The 21,997-nt window shown below is 39.9% G+C and overlaps 1 protein-coding gene across 1 annotated transcript; it reads left to right on the forward strand.

Moving 5' to 3' along the window:
* Positions 1-216: 216 nt before the first annotated feature.
* LOC309571045 (transient receptor potential cation channel subfamily V member 6-like) lies at positions 217-21,663 on the forward strand (the record flags this gene model as incomplete). Its single annotated transcript, XM_082278186.1, has 15 exons — positions 217-347; positions 9,784-9,881; positions 10,281-10,403; positions 11,287-11,427; positions 11,965-12,063; positions 12,271-12,446; positions 13,311-13,457; positions 15,777-15,989; positions 16,306-16,392; positions 17,435-17,511; positions 17,697-17,862; positions 18,162-18,228; positions 18,801-19,069; positions 19,778-19,884; positions 21,390-21,663. The coding sequence occupies 15 exons, from the start codon at positions 217-219 to the stop codon at positions 21,661-21,663; spliced, it is 2,175 nt and encodes a 724-aa protein (XP_082134312.1).
* Between the last annotated feature and the right edge of the window lie 334 nt (positions 21,664-21,997).

Genomic DNA, 21,997 nt, shown 5'->3' on the forward strand with positions numbered 1-21,997 from the left:
ATTAATGAGGCTCAAGTATGGTCTGCTAGGAACAAGTGATTTTATTTTGTGTTTTTACATGTACTTTGATCAGCTGATGCAGCTGACTGACAGTCTCCTCTGTAAGTAACTGAGGGTGGAGGAGTGGTGACCTGCAGTGAGCCTTTCCTGACGTCTTTCCAAAGTGGGGATTGCAGGCTTTCAGGCAGCTAGACAAGAGAGAAAAAGGGACGTGATATGGGGGTACCTTTATTTGGGGAGAGCAATCCCTTCTATTCCCGGATCTGGAATGGACTAAGTCAGAAGCTGCAAGGCAAAAAATCCTGGGATAAACATCTGGATGAAATCTACTTACTCCAGCAGAAAAGGTACAGTGCACTTCAGCCTTCTTGTCTTCCCTTTCTTCTGCTGCTCTCCCTGTAGCTGATTCTCACTCTTTCCCCTTAGGCTTTTCTGCCAGTAGATAAACTTTAAACAACCCTGGAGCACTCTTGTCTATCAGATTTCTTCTTTCAAGGTGGAATGCTTCTGAGTTCCAATCTTATCTGCTTTCACAGGTAGATTTACCAGGTTGCAATTGAATTACACTGAGTGCAGGACTTCAGTCACAGATTAATAATGTATTCTCTTGTCTTTCCTGCTTCATTGGTAAAGCTCACAGGAAAATGCATGAAGGTTTGTTTGTAATTATTATTATTATCATTATCATTATTACTGTCATCATTATCATTAACATTATTACTATTATTATTATTAGGAGTGTGTGTGAGGTATAGGCTGCAGTCAGCTGAAATAGTGGTGCTTTTTTGTGAGGATTTTGCTTTCTGTTTCTCTAAAGTTTGCTCTAACTGTGGGATAGAGTAGGCTTAATGTTGTTGAACGTTTTGGGGGTCAGTCACCTCTTGGGTCAGACTGTGGTTGCTCAGCCCTATGACCTGGGTGTCAACAAGTACAGTGACTCCTATTAGACCTTAGGTTATCCAGAAGATGCCTGTGTCTTCCCAAGCGAACACTGAATCAAGGCTGTTTGTTACTGCTGTCCAGAGTTGCTCCTTCCACACACAGAAATGTAGGACTATTCATGGAAATACAGCTGGATCTGGTTTTCATTGTCATTTCTGCATGCACAAGTGCTGCAGTACTCAAATAACAAATTGCTTCCAGTTGCTTGTAAAATCTGTTTTTTCTTTCAACACATAACTCTGAACATCTGTGGGGACAAAATCTATCTATACATATGTATATGTATATGTATATACACATATATGTATAGAAATATGCAAGGAAGCATCTTAAGAGGGACAAAACTACATCTTTAGGGAAAGAACTATTTAATGATCTAACTTCTGACCGAGTAACAAAGCCTGTTCCAGTTTGCTTCAGAGCAGTGGGACTTAAATACACTTAAAATGGGAGGGACAATGGGAACAATAGTATTTCTGTGGAATGCTGAAGTGTTTACATTTTGGTGTGTTCATGAAAAGCATCACAGGTAACTGAAAAATAAGTTCTCAGCAGATTCTGTAAGATCCAAATGAGCAGAAAATAGAAGTCCAAATATATTAATATATTAAATTAATTATATTGATTATATACTAATAATTAATACCAATAAGCAGTAAATTGTACTATGATAATTTTTTATGATTATAACAGTATCTTCATATTTTTAAGCCAAACACATGTGGAAAGAAGCTCTGCTGATCTCTATCTAACCTCCCACTTGAAGCTGAACTATTGCCAGCAATAGATCACATTGCTTAAGCTCAGTCTTGAAAGTTTCCCAGGACAGAAACTCCACCACAGCTTTAGATACCTGTTACAGTGCTGTAGTAACCTCCTAGTGAAAAATGGTTTTTTTCTTTTCCTAAATATTCAACCTGAGCCTCCAAAATCATACATTTCGATGATGTTCCAGTCCCTTGTTTACCATCTCCTGTTGCCAAGAAGGGTTTGGCCCCTTGCTTTTGGTTGCTCCCTTTCACATTGGCCATTTGATTGCCATTGGACCTTCTCTTTGCTCATTAGTCCTCATTAGTCATGGTGCTACAGGCCCATGAACATCTCGGTTCTACTTGGTTCCATGTTGCTACTGACAGAGGAAGGCAGAAAAATTGTTAGTCATATAAACCCTTCTGCATAATCTTCTCTTAGATCACTATAGTGCAATCCCACTGGCCCCAAAGTTAACTTTTCTGTGTTTCGTTACAAAATTCTCTGTAAAACACATGTAGTGGGTACAATATTCACTGTCTGTGAAATCAGGGTTGCACTGGGACACAATTTTCCCTACCATTTTAGGTGTGTATGTTTCCCACATCTTTCAGCTAACACAAATAAGCCTTTTGCTATTTGGTCACAAATTACATGGTGCCAATATGTGAAAACTCTTTTCCTAAAGGGGGCAGTTCTTCCTCTTTTATCCTACTCTTTCCTTTCTTGTCCCTGGAGATGCTCAGAGTTTGAGGAGAAAAGAAATGAACATTTTGCAGAGGACTGGGATCAGTTTAATTGCTTTCACATTTTTAGTTATGTACAGATAGAAAAACACAACAGGAAGACCTTCTTTGGTGACTTGTGTATGGGAACTCTTCTCATGAAACCTCTGCTTTTGTGGAAAAACTGTTGTAAGCCAAAAGGGCTTTTGCTGCATCCTGTCATTTTGTGGTATAGAACTGCAGTATTGTGGCTTCAGCTTGAGTTCTTCTTAGTGAAAATGGTGTTGGAATACATACAGTAATTAGTAGTGATTAAATTCTACTATTGTCTTATTGAAAGCCAGTGGTAAACATGTTACTATTTAACTGGTGTTCTCTAATTGCACAAAGAAAGTCTTCGAGAGAAGAACAAGGCTTTTTTTTCTGTCTGACAACTGGTGATAATACCTGAAAACTGACTGTTTTGATAGTTGTCGCCTTCCCTGGCATTGATATTCATTCTCTTTCTTTGTGTGAAACAGTTATTTGAATCTTACTAGCACTAGATCTCAGCATTATTCACAGAGAGGGATTAATACTGCACTGCATAATATTCCCCCAGGGGAATCCAGGTTCAGAAAATGCCATATAATCTCCTAACCTTATAAAGGATTTTGAGTTTATTTGGCCTTAATCTTCTGGTTTCTCTCTATTGATGACTCTCCTTTTTAAACAGCCTGTAGCTCAGTGTGGAACCCCAGGGACAGAGGTCACATCTCATATGTCCTCTCTAGAATCATCTTTGGAAGCAAGATCTGGGATCTACACCGCCTGAAGCATATGAACATAAATCCTCGACATAATTCATAAAGACAGAGAACAGAGAGATAAATACTTATAAAAATTTCGGCCTGATAGAGGTGAAGAAGAATCACAGGTCTGTCACTGTGTAATAGATCTTCCAGAAATTATTTTCAGTGCAAGAGTTTCTAAGGAAACACGAACAAATTCCTCCTAGAATGTGGTTTTAGAAATTCCACCCTATGAGAATTGCACTATTCATAAAAAATAAGCAATATATAAATTAGAGCGAGTATATGGTTCCAGTACCTATAAAATTATAACAATTATGTAGTATTTTTCCTCCTGTTATTGCCTGTATCCGTAACTCTGATTGATAAATAGTAAGTAACACATTAGAGGTGCCTGGAACAATTTGCCTAACTTGCAGAGAGCTATGGTCATTCCAAAGATGCCACAATAAAACCTTTAGTTTCCAAATTCTTTGGTGGCTCTTTAGTGTCCCAGACATATTAGTGAGGTGCTTTGCTTACCCTGAAAACAAATGTGGCACAAATAAAAAAGCAGCTCAGCCTAATGCTGGTAAACTGGATTGTTGAAGAGTTGTACAGGGACACAGAGAGCCTCCAGCTTCTACATAAATCTTTCTCAAGCTGGTAGTGAATGAGATGTCCCCATAGTTTGGCTGTTCATTTGTCTAAAAAACATGACTGGGTTTTCAGCCCAGAATTTGACATAGGATTGTGCTGTCTTAAAGCCCACAATGCCTGTAAGTACTAATTAGTTCCTTTGCACCCAAAGGTGACAGTGAAATAAAGATGCCAGCTTCCAATTCCACTTAATTTATAGCTTGTTGCAACAACAGTGCTTCTGAGTAGTCAAGATGCACATAACAATTGGCTGAAAAATCTGCTGCATGTAACGTAAAATCAAAAGCATCAATAGCAGCATTTCTGATCTTTTCTTCTGCTGATACACCTTCATCCCAGTGGAAGTTTTGAGACTAATAATGGTAAATTATCTCCCTAATTTCACAAGTGCAAATGTCCTTCAGAATCCGTGTTTCCCCAGCAATGCACAGACATACACACACCCAACCTCAGCCTAAAATGCATCTCAGGCTCATAGATTTAGGAAGTTATTTGACTTCCTAAACTTGGCTAGAGGTTTCCTTTTGAAGAAGAAAACATGAAATTTGTACCCTGAAAAAAACCCACCCCAAATTAAAAAGCCATTAGAAAAAAATGATTAGACACAGGGTAAGGAACACAACCTGGAATAAAACTGCAAGAAAATCCCTGTTGAGGAGGGCTGGAAGTTTTGATGCAGAATGAGGTTATACATCAGAGAACAAATTTGTTTTATGACAAATTCAGTGATAATATATAACAACTAACAACTTCTGAACAATTAAAACAGTTCTAGCATGAGATTATTGTTATGATGGTCTCAGGTGCAGAATTAGGAAAAAAAAGAAGTTAAAGCAAGGATAATGCCCTGCTGGAAATAACTGATCAAGATTTCTACTGCTTTGTGTGGTAGATAGCTAAATATCTGAAGGGATAAGAATTCCCTATCAGTTTCTTGTCTAGTAACATTGGCAATTATTAACCTGTTTAATTTATTTTCAGAGAAGCTCTGTTTACTCTCAGCTGAAGGAGCTTTGACATACATGAGCAAGGGGTTCCAGTTAATTTGCTGAGTCTTGCTGGTGCTGAAGAAACTTGCTGACCCTGTTGATTGTCCAAGCCCCTATTATCTGTCTCCTTTTCACTTCATGCAATTATTCCCTAACTCCTTCTTTGGCATCTTGCTAGGTGATTGCTTTGATAGTCTTTCAGCTGGTTAGCTTCCTCTGAGCAGCCCTCTGCTCTCCTGAAGGCTTTCATACATTTACATGCACGTGCTAGCAGAAGAAAGGGAGAAGTCGAATCTCCCCTGGCAATTTCATGATGCATTCTGGACCACGGATATTCTGAGCACAACAGGGAAAGAGGAGAAAGCTAAAATACTATCCTGCTGATGAATTTATAGCTAAGGTTAAAATAATTGCTTTAGAACCTCAGTAACTGACTCTCTATGGGAATAAAGCTTGAAGCTGGAAGCAAGCTTAAATTAAAGCAAACAATAGGGAAATTCCATACAGTGAATGATGGAAGTTGTAGAATCTGAAAAGGGAAGAATAGAAAGAGATGCTTCTTTGCATTCCTGGTGAGTTCAGTCTTGAAATAGAAGCTTCAGATTGGTTGTTGTCCAGACAGTTCACATATTTAATAAATTTCTCTTGTTTTGAAAGAATAACCATAGCAATCCAAATTCTTCTTTTTATAACAGAGTTAAGACTTATTTCTAGTCTTTGCATTCTCTACCTCTCCATAAGTGAAACGAGCAGGCTGCACTCCAAAGTGCTTAAGAAGCTGTAAACCTAAAAGCATACATATAACCAGCAGAAAGTGCTTGTGAAATCTTTAACCTTGTTTAGAACTACATTTTACATGACTCCCTCAGTCAGAATCTGACCTACATTTTATCTTCTCTTTGTTTCACAATGGGTTTTCAAGTGTTCCTGGTTTTGCCCTCACCTATATTGGAAAAACAGCTCACGGCTTCCCGAGCACGTCATTGACTCACCTGTGAAGAAAACTGTCCGATAGTAACGCATGATGAAGGCTCACTAAATGCCTCCGCTCAGACACATGCCTTAGCTCAGTGAGAAGAACTCAGCAGCACATCCAGGTGGATACTGTTGTGGTTCTCATTGCCCATCAGAATTACTGGTTTGCTGTGCAGCTGTGCTTATCCTAAACTGATCCTCTAAGTCAACATCCAGTCTGCGTAGTGTTACAAACTTAACTTAGCTGGGTAAATCAGGACCTTAGTATTCCTTGATTCCGTAACTGTTGAAGGGGATGAACAGGATTAGAACAGGAGCTTAACTTAGATGTGCTGAATTATCTTCTCAAGGTGTCTAGATATGTCTGCTGAATCATTTTCTGAAAGCCAGCCTCACCATTCAGTGACATAATGGTACTTTACAGAAGCTAAGCATCTACTGTAGGCAGTTCTGTTAAGACACTTCAGTTGCAGATTTTGCCAGCTGCTGCTTTGACACAAAAAGGGGCCCAAGTAGTAAAATGCAAAATTCGTGCTGTGTTTGATCTGTCAGGAAGAAAGTTGGTTAAATATGCAGAAGTTAAATAATTGAAAATGTTTTGAAGGTTCTAAATTCAGGTGATTTCATTTAATCTTTTATATTAGCAAATTTGCTTCCCGTAGTTTTTGATATTTATATGCTGAGTACATTGCTGTAATGTATTAAAAATTAGCTGATAATTAGAACAGTATGTTTTAAATGAGAGTAAAATGTTTCCCCAATTATGAGACAGAAAATTAAACAAGAGCAAAAGCATATGCTAGAAGCATGTAACTCATGAAGCTTTGAGACATCGCAGGCAGTGTGCCATGACATTTGCCAACATTTCTGGGTTCCTCTTCTGGCTTGCTCTTTGGCCTGAGATCTCTGGCACTTAAAGCCCAGTTGGAGGTTGCTACAATAAGAAGAAATGTTTGACAATTTTGCCCTCAGTTTCCAAAAGCTGAGCATAGTATTTTTAGGTGCCTTCCTTGTAGCACTAATGTGATTTAATTAGTTTACAAAAACTTTGGTAATTTTTGAGAAAAAGGTACTGTGTTTGTGTCCTCCCATGTCATCTCTTGCCCAATCCTTCTTTCTCTCTGAGGTCATTTGAGGGACAAAGGCCTACCCAGTAAAGCATCAACATACTAATTGTAGCATTGTTTATACTATTGAAACCCCACCTCTTTCCCACTTCCTGCCTCTGAAACTTATATTTTCCAGGAACACAAAGTCTTTCTCAGCCAAAATAGTGGCAGAGGTGGCAAGCTGACTTTATTAACACTGAATCTTATGACTTTTGCTTGGAGTGCCTCTTTATTTAGTTCCTGTTTGTTTGATCCTAGATGCAATCTCCTCATCAAATCATCTTGTCATTAGTTACTAATGAAACTGACGCATGAGTAAGCTATAGAAGGAATACTTCCCTAACTAGGAGTGTGAAGGACACATAAAAATATCTCAGAATGGCTCCCTGATTTGTTGAGGATGGTTCTTTTTATCCTGAATGTTTTTATTTCTCCTCTGCTCTTCAGGGGTTTTCTAGTTTAGTTTCTAGTAACTTAGATAATGGGGTGTTTTTGGTGACAGGAAGTGCTCATTTTGTGGAATGATAAACATGATGTTCAGTTATGCTTCTATTACTTGTAGCCCATGTCCATTAATTTACACTTACACAAATGACTTCTACTGATCTGTGTCATTGTGATATTTTTTGTTTTGCTTTCTCCCCCAAGATTTCTCAAGTGCCTAAAGTGTCTTTCCACTACAAACTAGAGCAGAAATCTCACATTTCAAGTGGGTTAAGTCCTGAATAATGGCATATCATTTTTTTTTAATTCAAGATCCTGTTGTCCATAAAAGAATAATTTAAAGCACAAAATGAATATTCCTGTAAGGCACAGAAATCATGTTGCCTATTTTCCTATTGTTTTATTGTTCAACTGTCCTGCACTTACGATGCATGAGTTGTAAGAAAACATTTTTTGCAATGGGCCATTTAAATTCTCTGTGTCTCTGATGTGGGTTTTATTGTGGCTTATAATAGCATTATATTCCCAGGTAATGTATTCTCACATCAGTGTTGCCATTTAATGCAAAGCACCTATTGCTTTATGGAGTATTTATCCCCAAAATCTTGTAACTAAATAATACCAGAATACATGGCACATCACCAGGAGGAAGCATTTACTGTATCTGCAGGTAGATGGTTTGACTAATGTGTTTGTCCCACATGTTTTTTGGGGGGTGTGTGCTTAAGACAACTATTGGCAGTTGTTAGATTGTAGTAAAGGGATAGACAGAGGCTGGTAGAAAAATGAGGGCTGGTGTTATCCTTGTTCATATCAGCTTGAGTTTGTCATTTTCTACTGTAATCCTTTGACTTATTCCACAACACATGCTGCAGCTTGACCTGAGCCATGCTAGATAATTAACATCAAATTAAACATCTTTACTAGAAAACAGCAGGGGTGAGATAAAAGCACAAAATTTTAATTTAAACAAAGACCTAAAAGTGAAATTTTCCTGTTGGGAGAGAGGAGTCTCTTTCTATTTCATACTGAAAACTCATGAGACATAAATTTTTTTGTTTGGTTTGAGTGTCTTTCCTCCCCTTTTATCTTTATCTCCTGAATATGGGATACTTATAATTCTTTATTTGTATAAAATCAAAAAATCAAAAAGCCCACCCCAAACCACTTTTTAATTTATGAATTACAAGACAAACCTGAAAATATTCAAGGATAACAGAAATATTTACCTCCATTTTGTAGACTTTTTTGGTTTTTTTTTTACTTTTGTGTGGCCAACTCATGATTTTGAACATTGGCAAAGCTTGTTTGGATGCTGAACAAACATTGCAGGTAACTGTCTTCAGGTGTTTATGCAAACTGATAGGAACATCACCCGAGCCTTCTCTTCTCCAGGCTAAACAGTCACAGTTCTCTCAGCCTTTCCTCATCTGAGAGATGTTCTATTCTCATAACCATCTTTGTGGCCTTTTGCTGAACTCTCTCCAGTTGCTCCATATGTGTTTTGTACTGAAGATCCTAAGACCGGGATGCAGGACTCTAGGTACGGCCTCACCAGAGCTGAGTAGAGAGCGAGGATCACCTCCCTTGACCTGTTGTTTGCTCCCAAAGACCTTGCTGTAGTGAAGTTTGGTGGCTGTACTTATAAATTCTTCATCAAGCCCGAAGGATATACTCAAATAATACAGATCCTCATGGAAGACTCAAGGACATGCTTCAGCTATAAGTGAACCACTCTGTCTGGAACTTGTTTGAGTGTGTGCTCTTTCCCAGGGCATGAACACATTTCAGTTCTTAAAAATTTCCTCAATTCTCTCAGCACTAGAGAAAAAATAGTATAACTAAGCTGTCAAATTTTTCTCCATAACTTTGTATATGGAAGAACGACATTTCAGAGCTTAGTCTCTTAATTATAGAAAGTGTTGCCGGAACACAGATGGAATTCTTGTTTGCCCTTTTCTTTCCACTATGGGAGCAATTCAGATGATGACCTTTTCTTAATTTACTGTGCTGTGTGAAGAAACAACTGTTTTTTTCTGGCTCCTGAGATAACTGCCTGCTTGCAGGAGGGCTTCAGTGACCCATCATTCACTATTTCTGTGCCTCGTAATGTGAGCTGTAAAAACAAGAAACATTTTGGTTGTTTCCCTGTCTTTCCCTCTGCTGCCACCGTACGGTTCAGTGTCATTAAGCCCAGAGATGATGAACCTCAGTGTGTTTTTAGAATAGCATTGCTCTGCTTTTTCCTGTTCTTTTTTTGTGCCTTCAGAGAATACCTCAGATGGCACGTGTGCATTGCTGATTTTTCAGTGAAAATGTTCAAGATAAAAACTATCTCGAGCAAAGGACACACTAGCTCTGGAGAGAGGCACAATGTGTTTGACTTTCTTCCTTATCAGATGCTTTTTCTTGACTACAGGATCTGGGAATCCCCACTCCTCCAGGCTGCCAAAGAGAATGACCTTGCTGCCATTAGGAAACTTCTCACTGACGGAACATGTGATATCTATCAGAGAGGTAACTGGGATTACTTGAGAAAAATGGTTTTCCGTGCAAGGCAAGACCTTCCTACGATGAGTAGCTTGTAAGTTTGCTAAAACATTTGCATCAGCAGAGTCAGATGATGACTTAAATTGGTGTCAGCAACTTTGCAACAAAGTGAGTTTTCTGACTTGGTTGTGCTCATTTGCTTCGTGCCTGAGGTCGGCCATCAACTTACAAACACCCAAAGTTTCTGCTCAGTTTTCAGATTTTGTTGAAGTGAAGAACAGAGACTGTGCAGTTTTGTGACTGTACCAGGCACTACTGAAGGGAGGTCATAGCACTCCCGTAATTTCCCACCTCAATAAATCTATTTCTGCTTTTGTCCCATACAGTTGAATGTCTTGACAATTCACATACTTCTACTCTTTTTAGGTGCTGTGGGAGAGACTGCCCTTCATGTAGCTGCCATGTATGATAACTTGGAGGCAGCAGTGGCTCTGATGGAAGCAGCTCCTGAGCTTATCAATGAGAGGATGACATCAGAACTTTATGAAGGTAATATCACTGGGGAAGAGGATGGGCAGGATTCCCTGAAGGGGGGGAGAAGTATTACCTGCACTTTTAGGAAATTGGCTTATACTGCTCCTGGTTCAATATGTTGCTAAAATGTTACACAGCTAAACCAACATACAAATGGCTTCTGACCTTTCTTGGAAGGTGGAATTATATTAAACTTGAGTACACATATGTGCAAACATGCAAAGGCCTCGACCAGGGAATTGCAAGGGATTGGAAAGGCACTGCAAGGATATGTACAGTTTGCTTTCTGACATACTTGTTGGTAAAAAAAGGGATATCTGCCTAACCTCCCCTGGAAGGAGAAAAAGTAGTTATTTGGTTGAGAAAATGAGGAATGTGGCCACTGCTTTTGAGGCTAAACTCCTATCCAGATTTTAAAAGAATGCTTCTGGTTGAGTACACAGAAATTCCAGTCTGAATCTCAAAGCCACTAAAATAATAATGATGGGGTTTTAAAAATTCTAAAGCCTAGTTTGAAGGATTAGAGGAAGTCTTTGGGAGTTTTTTCTTGACCTTATCTTCATTTCTTATGAAGGGAAGTGTAGTCAATCTCATAACTTTCTTCCCAGAAGAATGTGGCAAGTCTTGATTTTCAAAAGGAAAAAAAAATCTATGAAGTGCACTCTGTAGGGGTTTTTTGTCAATTTGTAAAGTCAGTTTTAATAAATTCATGAACAGATTTAAGTAGAGTGGAACCTCTGGAAAATCTCTAGGACAACCCTTTGCACACAACAGGGATAACTTCAAAGCTAACTCCTTTAGCTGCTGTCCATTTACCATGACTGACGTGAACTGCGGGCTGCCGATCAGCCTGCAGTTGCTTTCTTGGGAGACAAGGTTTTGTTTCTGTCTCTTGCAGGGCAGACAGCTCTCCACATTGCAGCAGCCAACCAGAACACCACGCTGGTGAAGGCTTTGCTTAAGAGAGGAGCCAATGCCAGCACAGCAAGGGCCACTGGGCACTTCTTCAGGCGCAGCTCCCAGAACCTTTTCTATTTTGGTACAGCCTTAACTTGTCCCCTTGCTGCCCTAGGAGGAAACCAGCAGAGTAGTGAGGGGGAATGGGGAGGCTTACTGTAGTCTCCATGTAAAGTGGATAAACAGGGGCTCCTACCTCCAAGTGTCGTCAGACACGCACCTTTTAGCAGACAGTAAGACTTCCTCTGAGTATGTAAATGTTATGTAAATATAAATAGTACACATTTTATAGATTTGCATGTATGCAAATAAATGCATATATTGTATAAAAATTGTAATTTAGTGTCTTCCTAGCAGCAAATTACTTGTCAACCTTCTTATGGAGGTAAACCCCTGAGAAGAACATTTCTTCATATTAGTGTTTTGCGGGACAGGTCTTTTTAACCTTTTTAACCTTTCTGAGAACTATGAGGAGAGGGGCAGGAAACTGATAAGTTCCCTAAAGTCCTCCTTTCATATCCTAAGGCTTCATAGCATGGATAGCTTTCCTTCAGCATCATTCAACCTCTTCTACCTCCTGGGTTCTTAACGTTATTTCTCCCCATTCCTTTCATTTCAGGAGAGCATGTTTTATCATTTGCTGCCTGTGTGGGAAATGAGGAAATTGTGCAGCTGCTCATTGAAAATGGAGCTGACATTAGAGCTCAAGATTCTCTGGGTATGTGTTGTGGGGCTCAGTGAATTGCATAGAGTGGATCTGGACATTTTAATTCAGATTGCCGTCTGTGCATGCAAATATTCTTCTCTCATTAGAAACAGCTGTGGGATGAGGGATATGAGGAAAATAGAAGCCATCAGTCAATTCTCAATCTTTGCACAGGGCTGGGCTATTCCAGATACTTTATCCAGTCTGCTTCCTTCATAGGTAACACTGTTCTTCACATCCTGGCTCTCCAGCCTAATAAGATGTTTGCCTGCCACATGTACAGCCTGATACTTTCCTATGACAGGAACAAAGAGGGACCAGGGTCACTTGAACTGATTCCTAATGATGAGGGACTCACTCCATTCAAATTGGCTGGAGTTGAGGGCAACACTGTGGTGAGTTTGTGTGACACCGGTACCTCGGTAAAAAAGAGAAATGGAGACCTTGAAATAGCATCATTCAGCGCAAGGGAGTTTGTGCATGTTCTTAGTGGGTAGAAGATACATAACAAGATTTTTTTCCAGAAGTCTTATGTAGGTCCCAAAAACCCTTTATAAGAAATTTCTTTATCTTAATGAAAGAAATTAGTGCTTAAAGAATAGATATTTTCCCCCAATTTTTGAGGCATTTGAGTTAAAGAGGTATTAACAGACAGATTTAGCCAAAGCAATTTTTTGAAAGGCTCACTGAAATTATTGTCTTGGTTGTCTAGATTTCATTACTCTAAAGGTGACACATGGGAAACCTCTTCAGGTATCCACAGGCATTTATTAATAGACAAAATCTTAGCATTTAATGTAAGCCCTCATCCTTCCACTCAATGAAAAGCAAGGGTGGTGTCTCTTCTTTAGATTCACAAGGGACAGGATCATTTCCCTTGTCACACGTCTCTTTCGATAACTTGTAGAAGAGTATTAAAACATTTTTTTTTCTAATCAACATGTAATTCCATCTGAAGTCTATTGTCAGGAGGTATAACTGTGTCAAGTAACTTTAGCAGTTTGATTAGAATTTAGAGTAAAAAGCACTCATCCTTTACGTCAAGCATGAGCTAATAATCAAAGAGGAATCAGAAAAATACCTTCCACTTCTTAAACTGCTGTAATTGTTCCTGAGAGATATGGGAACCTCAACAGCTACCAAGTTCAAGGAAAATATGTCATAATTAAGGGTTTTTAAGAACTTTTTTTGTTCTCATTGCAAATACATGATATACTGGAAAGCTTCTGATATCCTTGTCTCCCTTCTTTTCTCCTCAGATGTTTCAATACCTTATGCAGAAACGGAAGCAGAATCTCTGGTCCTTTGGCCCCTTGACCACTGTGCTGTATGATATCACAGAGATTGACTCCTGGGCTGAAGATCAGTCCTTCCTTGAGCTCATTGTATCCACCAAGAAGAGAGAGGTACCGTGGGCACCTTATGCTTTCTGTGTGCAAACCGTGGGGATTATCAATGGAGAGGAATGATGAGTTCGAAGGTTCGAGCTCACTGATATAATCCATAGAGCAAGGACCTTGTACCATGAGCTGCAGAGAATACATGAAGTGTAGGAGTTTATTAATGATCTGGCTACATCTGATGCTTCATATACAGTTTCTTCTGAGGTGTGAAAATTACAAGTTATTGAAAGAACAAGTATGAACAAACTGCAGAAAAGGGTTTTCTCTCACTAGGCTCAAAGATACACTAAGAACCTGTAGAGTAGCTCTAGCAAGTATCTTCCTGTAGCTATGGTACTGATTAACTCTCACAATGTCCCTGTGAGACAGGAGTGCATTCAGAAATCCTAAACTGGAGTGCATTTTGGAACCACTCATTGTTATTATTCCCTTCATTTAATGACAGGTTATGACTCAAAACAAAGTGGGCAAATTACCTCTGCTGTAGGGTCAAAAGCCCTATAAAGGGATTAATAAGACAAAAATAGCAGAGTGTAATGGCAAGCTTTGACAGATCTCCGTAGGACTTTTTAAGGTACACAACCCTATCAGTGGTAATGACCTTAAATAATCCTAACAGGACAGGAAATGAATCAGAAGACACTTCAATTAGCACAGTTCTGCCCATCCTGTATTATTTCCATCTATCAAAATTTTGCCAAACCTTTCTAACAAAAGTTTGAGCTTCTGGAGAGCTTTGCTATGGAGCTGCTGTCTGTGGAGGTCTCATTTGCTCTTACGTGAAATCCTCTAAATTTCTGTAAGTGGTGATACATATGGAAATCCAGAGAAAAGCAGTCCATGTCAAAAAATAGAACCAGCTTAAAAGTTGTCCACTTTAGAAGACTAAACCATAATCCTAAAAAAAAAGCAGAATATTTTGCCTCACTCTTATCCCAAAACATTCATATAGTGCATGCAGATCCAAGAATCCTAATTTCAGAAGATACGGTGTGCCCAAATATCAAGAGGTATAACAATCCATTTTCCAGAATGGTCTTACATATGTGCATTTGCACTTTTTTAATGCATAACTAGTAATTCGTTTTTGCATTTGATATGTTTGGCCCAAAATGTTTGCTGTCTCCTCTAGAAGAATGCCGTGTGTGACCCCATCCCATCATGCCCTCCCTGTTCAATATTGGACTAGAGGAGCATCTTTAACCCCCAGTCAGAAGTGGGTTCCTCTTGTATTAAGGGGAATGCATATACACAGAGCTATTAAGATGTATTTTATGATCTTGAAGTGGAAGAAAAGTAAAAGAAATAGAAGGGAACTAAGCTACAGGAAGATTATAGTAAGCTTCAAACTTGTATCATCCCTATGAAAATGAAATTTACTCTCCTATGCAAAGAATTCAAGAATACTGGCTCCTATAGAAACTAGGACACCTATAGGTGGATTCTCTCTCATGCAGTTTTGATCCTTTAGGATATTTCATAGGCCATTCAAGAGTTTTGTTAGAGTCATATCCATTTATGGAAACATTCCTTGCACTTTGCTCACTCAGCAATTTTTGGCTGACTTAGAGGAAACAGGACATTGTAGCAATAGAGGAAAAACATCCAGAGTGCAGTAAGAAGTTTTTCTTTAAAGTAACCCAGTCACAAAAATTTGACTTACTTTACTTTCTTGCTTATTGCAATAGTCCCCTGAACAAACAATAGAAAGTAAGTCTAGAAATATTTAATAAAATGTGTGGCTCAAATTCATAAGTAAGTTATAAAGTACACCTGTCTCTTCTACTTACTCTCTGTCAGTCTTCTAGTATAAGCTGAAGGCTTGATATAGATGATTCTGTTAATTATCACCCAGATAATAAGGCAGAAACTTAAAAGGTAGTATTTTTACATAAACCATAGAGCATTAGACAAGTACAAATATCTTTTAGAAAAATGTTTCTGTTTTCTTATTTTAAAACATCTGATAAAAAAAACTTGTGTTGTTTTACTAACAGGAATATTCTGTCATCCTCAGTTCTATGTTCCTACACAGAGGACAAATTTATTCCAGTATCTAACATGCTTTTCTTGTACTTCTCACTGGTACTCAAAAGCTGTTCTCTGCAGGATATATTTCTTTTTTCCAAAGCTCTTTATTGTCAAAGTGAGCAAATCCAATGCCCACTAGAGCATTCCACTTTTGCAAAGTAAATTCAGTTTTCCAATGCCGAATAGGGTAGATGAGAATAGTTTGTTAACACCCTCTCAGGAAAATTTGTGAACGATGTTTATAAAAAAATGCACTTTTGGCAAGTAATTCCTTCTCTTGCTCTTTCTCAGGCACGCCAGATCTTGGACCTAACACCTGTGAAGGAGCTGGTGAGCCTGAAGTGGAACATGTATGGTCGTCCCTATTTCTGTTTCCTGGCCTTATTCTACATCCTCTACATGGTCTGCTTCACCATGTGCTGCGTCTACCGGCCTCTGAAACCCCGAACAGGCAACAGAACCAGCAGCAGGGACAACACAGTCTATGTCCAGAAAATGCTTCAGGTACTGTGACTGTAGGAGTCAGAGCCCCATTGGGCAATTCCCATTTAACCTACTCAACTGGAAAGTCCAAGCCTTCCCCAGTCCCCAGCTGTTGCAGCTGTCCTCCTCCCCTCTTTCGGCCAGCTGACCTTTGTCCGGGAGGAATAGGAGGTGGGCTCTGTTCTCCACTGGTGGGGCTGGGCTGGTTCCTCTGGCATTGCCAGGACTACTCATGTTTATTATAGTAACAATAGGTTTTCTTCTCCCCCATCCTCTTTTTAAATTAACTTTCACTTTCTTTAAAATCTAATTGTAACTTCCATTAACTTTTCTTCAGGAGTCATACGTGGCGTATGAGGATGAGCTGAGGCTGGTGGGGGAGCTGATCACAGTCATTGGAGCTGTAGTAATTTTGGTTCTCGAGGTAAGAGAAACAGTGAGCTATACAGTTTCAAGTTTCATCAAGGCAGATTTTACTTACAGACAAACATGAGTTTGTGCTCACTACTTGGTAGGGCTTATTTGCTTAGGCTGAGTACTTTGACACTTCAACACAATAGACATTGCCAACAGTGTCTATTAGATGAGACAGAGAATGTGACAATGTCCTAGTAAGACTCCAGGTGCGGAAGAAGCAATTAGAAGGATTGGTCGCACTCTCAAATACTGTCTGCAGGGTAATCCACAGTTCCTGTTAGCACCATCCATGGTCCAGCTGACTCCCAGATGTTGCTTCACCCAGTACCCATAAATATCCCTGTGTTTAGGGGTGCTGGGTGAAGTGATTTCTGTGCATAAACAGAAAAGTTTATATTTAATTAGAGATCAGTTACACTTAGGACTTGTAACAGGAGCCTTTCTCCACTGTCCCCCACTTGATTTTATTATAATAGGAAATAGATTTGTGAGAAAACTAAAAACGCGATGACAGGAAGAACTGAAAATAAAACAGGGCTTGTAAACAGCTTTCTGCCTGTGTGGCGTACATCAGGCACAGTATCACCAGCTGGTCAAAGGAGGTGGTTGTCCCCTCTGTGCTCTGCACTGATGTGACCTCAGCTTGAGTGCAGTGTGGAGTTTCAATTCTATGATATGTTCCAGAGGACAAGTCCTTCTTCCTGTGCTTAGTCAGGACTCTGGGGCTAAGGCTACAACTAGCACAGTGTGAATTATAACAAACTCCTTTGATTCACCAGGAAGGTCTTTTCGTCTTTTTTACTGAGGCACCTCTCTGTGACGTGTCTCTCAATCTGCCCAAGCATTCTTAGATTTTCCAGCAATCTCTGTCTCATCCCAAGAAGGGCCCACCTGGCTCAACCATTCTGATTTTAAAGTAATGTAGAAGTTGATCCGTCAAAGGAGATGTGGCTGACTCTAAGAACTTGTGAATGTTGGTGGTTGCCATGACATTTAGTAGTATGATGGAAACTCTGTGAGTCCTCAAGTTAATAGGATGTCTTTCTTAGATTCCAGATATCCTTAGAGTTGGAGCAGCAAAATACTTTGGGCAAACAATCCTAGGAGGGCCTTTCCACATAATTGTGTAAGTACAGAACATACTAAGTCTAATAAATATATTGTCTCTCGTTTTCCCCACTGCTCTCTTTTGCCAGATGAGTTGCTTTCTCCATGTTTTTAAAGTATTCCTTCTCTGGTTTTCTTTCTCTTAATGGCTTGACTGACACTTCCTTTACCGAACATTTTTTCACTGTTTCTTTTTCTTTGCAGCATCACATATGCCTGCATGATTCTGGTGACCATGGTGATGCGTCTCACCAGCACGACTGGGGAGGTGGTGCCCATGTCCTTCGCCCTGGTGCTGGGATGGTGCAATGTCATGTACTTCGCACGAGGCTTCCAGATGCTTGGACCTTTCACCATCATGATCCAGAAGGTGTGAGACACAAACAAATATGGGCTATTCATACACATCCTGACACCTCTTTGCAAATGGGGAGAACTGTAAGAATACTTTTTTCTCCCTCAGGACTATTTGCTTAATTTTGCGTTAATGTCAAATGAACAAGTTCTTGTCTGCACAGAGCATTTTAGAACTTTCACATTCTCTCCTTAGTGCAAAAGTTTCCTTTAGTCCACTCATGGTCTCAAAATCTGGAAAAAGGTTTACATAGGGTGGCACTGTGACTTGGTGGAGCACTTGGGCCTTATGGCGGCTCTGTCTTTGCTCTACAGATGATATTTGGAGATCTTATGCGCTTTTGCTGGCTCATGGCTGTGGTGATATTGGGCTTTGCATCAGGTGAGTCTACAAAGAGAAAATAATAATATGTTACCCCTGCCAGCTGCTTCGGTATGAATTAAGAGTGTGGGTTTTGATTTAATCTCTGATTGCCCTCTGAATATCTGGAAAAGCTGGTGATGATGTTTAGCTTCTATTTCTCTGAGCATGGTCACTTTCCCAGTACTGATTTCTGTTCTCATGAGTTTGGTTTTCAATTCTTTCTCTTTCCAGGGTAATAGAAATCAAGATAATTCAGATAATTCCATATATTTTAAAGTCAAGGTCTAAAAGCATACTGCATTTATGATATTTGTCTGTAGAAAATTAGATTAACACACATAGTTTTATCATATCCTTGAGGATGAAAAGATCACTACTTTGAGAAATAAACAATCAAAGTAATTTTGGGTCATTTTATCATGGAGACCAGTGATTCTAATCAGGGATTTGTCCTTGCGTAGAAACACGTGCATGTCCTGCCCGGACCAATTTTTTTTTTGTCAGAATCTCTTATAGGATTCTGTTATTCCTCCTGGAATGTGATTCCTGTTGTTAAACTCTCTCTTTTTCTCCCAATTCCTCTCCTCCAGCTTTTTACATCATCTTCCAGACAGAGAACCCTGAAAACCTTGGGCAGTTCTACAACTATCCCATGTCCTTGTTCACCACCTTTGAGCTGTTCCTCACTATCATTGATGGCCCTGCAAACTACGATGTGGACCTGCCCTTTATGTACAGCGTGGTGTACTTTGCTTTCGCCATCATTGCCACCCTCCTTATGCTCAACTTGTTAATTGCCATGATGGGTGACACCCACTGGAGGGTGGCCCACGAGCAGGATGAGCTCTGGAGAGCCCAGGTAATCTAGATCAAGTGGGCATTCCTACATTATTTCAAATAGCAGCTAGAAGCCCATCAGTCTTTCTTGTCCAGCCTGTGTCTCCCTAGATGTTTGTTCCCAACGCAGGGAATCTCTTGTTAAATAGAATTGAAGTTGCATCTTGTTTTTGCAAATCACATTTCTGTATAACTGAGAGTTAAATTATAATTATAGGGATTGATTGAGGGGGTAATGTTCATAGGAAGGCCAGGAATGTCCATTGAAAGAAGTTGGCCTGTCTTGGTCAAAAGGCAAAGAAATGCAACCAGTTCTATAGCTAATCAACAGGAAATCCATCTCCTATACTTTTCTGTGAGAAAGCAGTCAGACAAATGGTTAAACATAGTCATGTGGCCACAGTGGTAAGTTCTGATGATAATTAAAGTGGGTGTAGATATTCTCTTCTCTAGCTTGCAATTAATTACCCTACTCATTGCCATGAGGTATAAAAGGAAAGAAATTGAACAGTGTTTTAAGATCACCACTACTTCTTCAAAACATGTCACAGTTAGACCTAAATTAGTGACTGCCCTATAAGAAATGGAATACAGACTCTATAATTTTTTTTAATTACATGAGGAGCTGTAATAAAGTACAGTATGGGTGTTCATGAAACTAGTATTTTTGAAAGAGAGTCTCGTTATTTTTCTAATTCATCTGAGTTTTCTCTTTTTTCTCATTCCAAAGGTTGTTGCTACTACTGTCATGTTGGAGCGGAAACTGCCACGGTGCCTCTGGCCCCGCTCAGGAATCTGTGGACGGGAGTTTGGGCTGGGGGAGCGATGGTACCTCAGGTGAGTTCTCTTGGCATGTGTATGTAAGGATCCAACAAGAGGAACCCAATGTATGGATGTTAATAACGAGCCTTTTCAGTGGTCTAGGGAGTGTTTGAAGTGCTTTCCTTGCAGAATACAGACCCCAATCTCTTTTCTGTCTCTGACTGATAGATAGACGAGCACTGCCCCCCTCAGAAAGCTCTGCTGTGCATTTCCTTGTGAAATCAACTGATGCATTCTCATCCAGTAGTCACATTGGGCAGACCCCAGAAACTGCACAGGTTATAAGACCTGAATTTTTCTTTCAAACTTCTTATTAATGACTATCACTGAACTTCACTGCTGTGCTTGGTTGGCTGTCCCTGTCCCTGGGATGCATGAAATGGCAGAGGCAGTATTGATCTATCAGGCATTCAGAAGCAATGAGTTGCCCTGTGAATGACTCAAAATCAGAACAGGAATAATTGAAGTCAAAATTTCTTTCTCTTGTGAACCTAGTAAATATGTTATACTTCGTGATGACTGTGTCAGGTGGCAAAGGCACAGGTCCAGGATTTCAGTTTATGCATTGAACTAAAAAACTGTCTGTAGTCTAGATAACACAAAATTCATCATTATTTCTGATTTTAATCAATATTTATGCCAGGTGAGAAAAGATTTAACTTTTGGGCATTTGCATTTTCTAACTGTGCCATCTTTTGCTGATAAAGCCAGAAGGGGGAGTGGTGGCTATATGAATCATAGAATCATAGAATATCCTGAGTTGGAAGGGACCCACTAGGATCATCAAAGTCCTGGTCCTGCATAGGACCTTCTGCAGTTTTTGCAGACAATTGATCCTCGTGGATTTTCAGATTTACTGGGCAGGACAAGCAGACCTAAAGTGGTGCCAGTATGCAACACTTTCAGTCCAAGGCATGGAATATAACAATATACTGCAAGAGCAGTGTCCCAGAAATTCACTGGGAATAACTGGGAATGCCAATTATTCACTGGATGCTGTGAGAAAAAAGTGTTGCTGTGATTTAGTTCTGTCAAATCACATGGATGTTCATTATATATTTGTGGGATAGCAATTCAGAAGACAATCGATAAGTATGTAGAGAAGGATTGGTGGAAGTGGAGCAGTTAAGTAAAAGTTCAGCCAGAGATGAGTGACATCCTGAGGCTAGCAGCCATAGAGTATCAGAGGAGGAAAGTCAAAAACAGATAGAATAAATGAATATATGCGTATATGCAAGGTCTGCAAGTTGCTTACGGCTGGCAAAATGGAAAGGGCAAATCACAACCAGGAAATGAGTTAAAGGACAAGAAACCACGGGCAGACATTGGTACTGAAGTCGATGGGGATGAAGGTCTAGGAGATAACTGTGCTAGTAGCCCCTAGCATCCTGCCTATAATCAGTTACCTGTGCAGATTTTTCTGGAATGTCTGTGTCAGTAGGCCTGTTTTTTGGATGGGTTTGTTGATAAGCTGGTGCTTTCCTACTTCGTTCCGTTTATATTTTTTAATCCTCTTACAGAATTGAAGACAGGGTTGATCCCAACAAACACAAGATGATGCGTTACACAGAGGCATTTAAGGCTCAGGATAGGGATAACTATGAAAAAGGGTCAGAAAAGCTGGAAACCAATGGCGACACCCTGTGCAAGAAGGATCTGTCTGCTCTGTCACTGTCACGGAGCACATCCAGAACTAGTTCTCACCGTGGCTGGGAGATCCTGAGGCGCAACACCTTCCGCCAGCTTTGTGGAGAGGTGGGGCCTGCCGTGGACGAGGAGGTCTATGATGTCTAAGAAGCCTCTATTTTCACACCACCAGATGGATCCCTTTTGCCACAACGACAGTTGTCTTTTACAGCTGCCCATACACTCCCCATCATGCCACACACATTCATCAGCCTTGAAGAACTCTGCTGGTGAAGATTTTGTGAGCAGTTCATGGCATCTGTGCTATGATAAAAGAATGCAGTTTTTTCTCTCCTACTTCTAAGTGTCTCTGCAATTGCACTGATTGCACCGAGCTGGTGGGCTTGTTGAGCTGTGTAATGCAAATGATCAAAAGAAGCCTGCGATGGGATTTCATCCGTTTACGAAGAAGTGATCAGTAAGCCCTCTTCCAGACTGTTAC

This window comes from Coloeus monedula, assembly GCF_965178545.1.
Source record: "Coloeus monedula genome assembly, chromosome: 3".
NCBI classification, from domain to species: domain Eukaryota; kingdom Metazoa; phylum Chordata; class Aves; order Passeriformes; family Corvidae; genus Coloeus; species Coloeus monedula.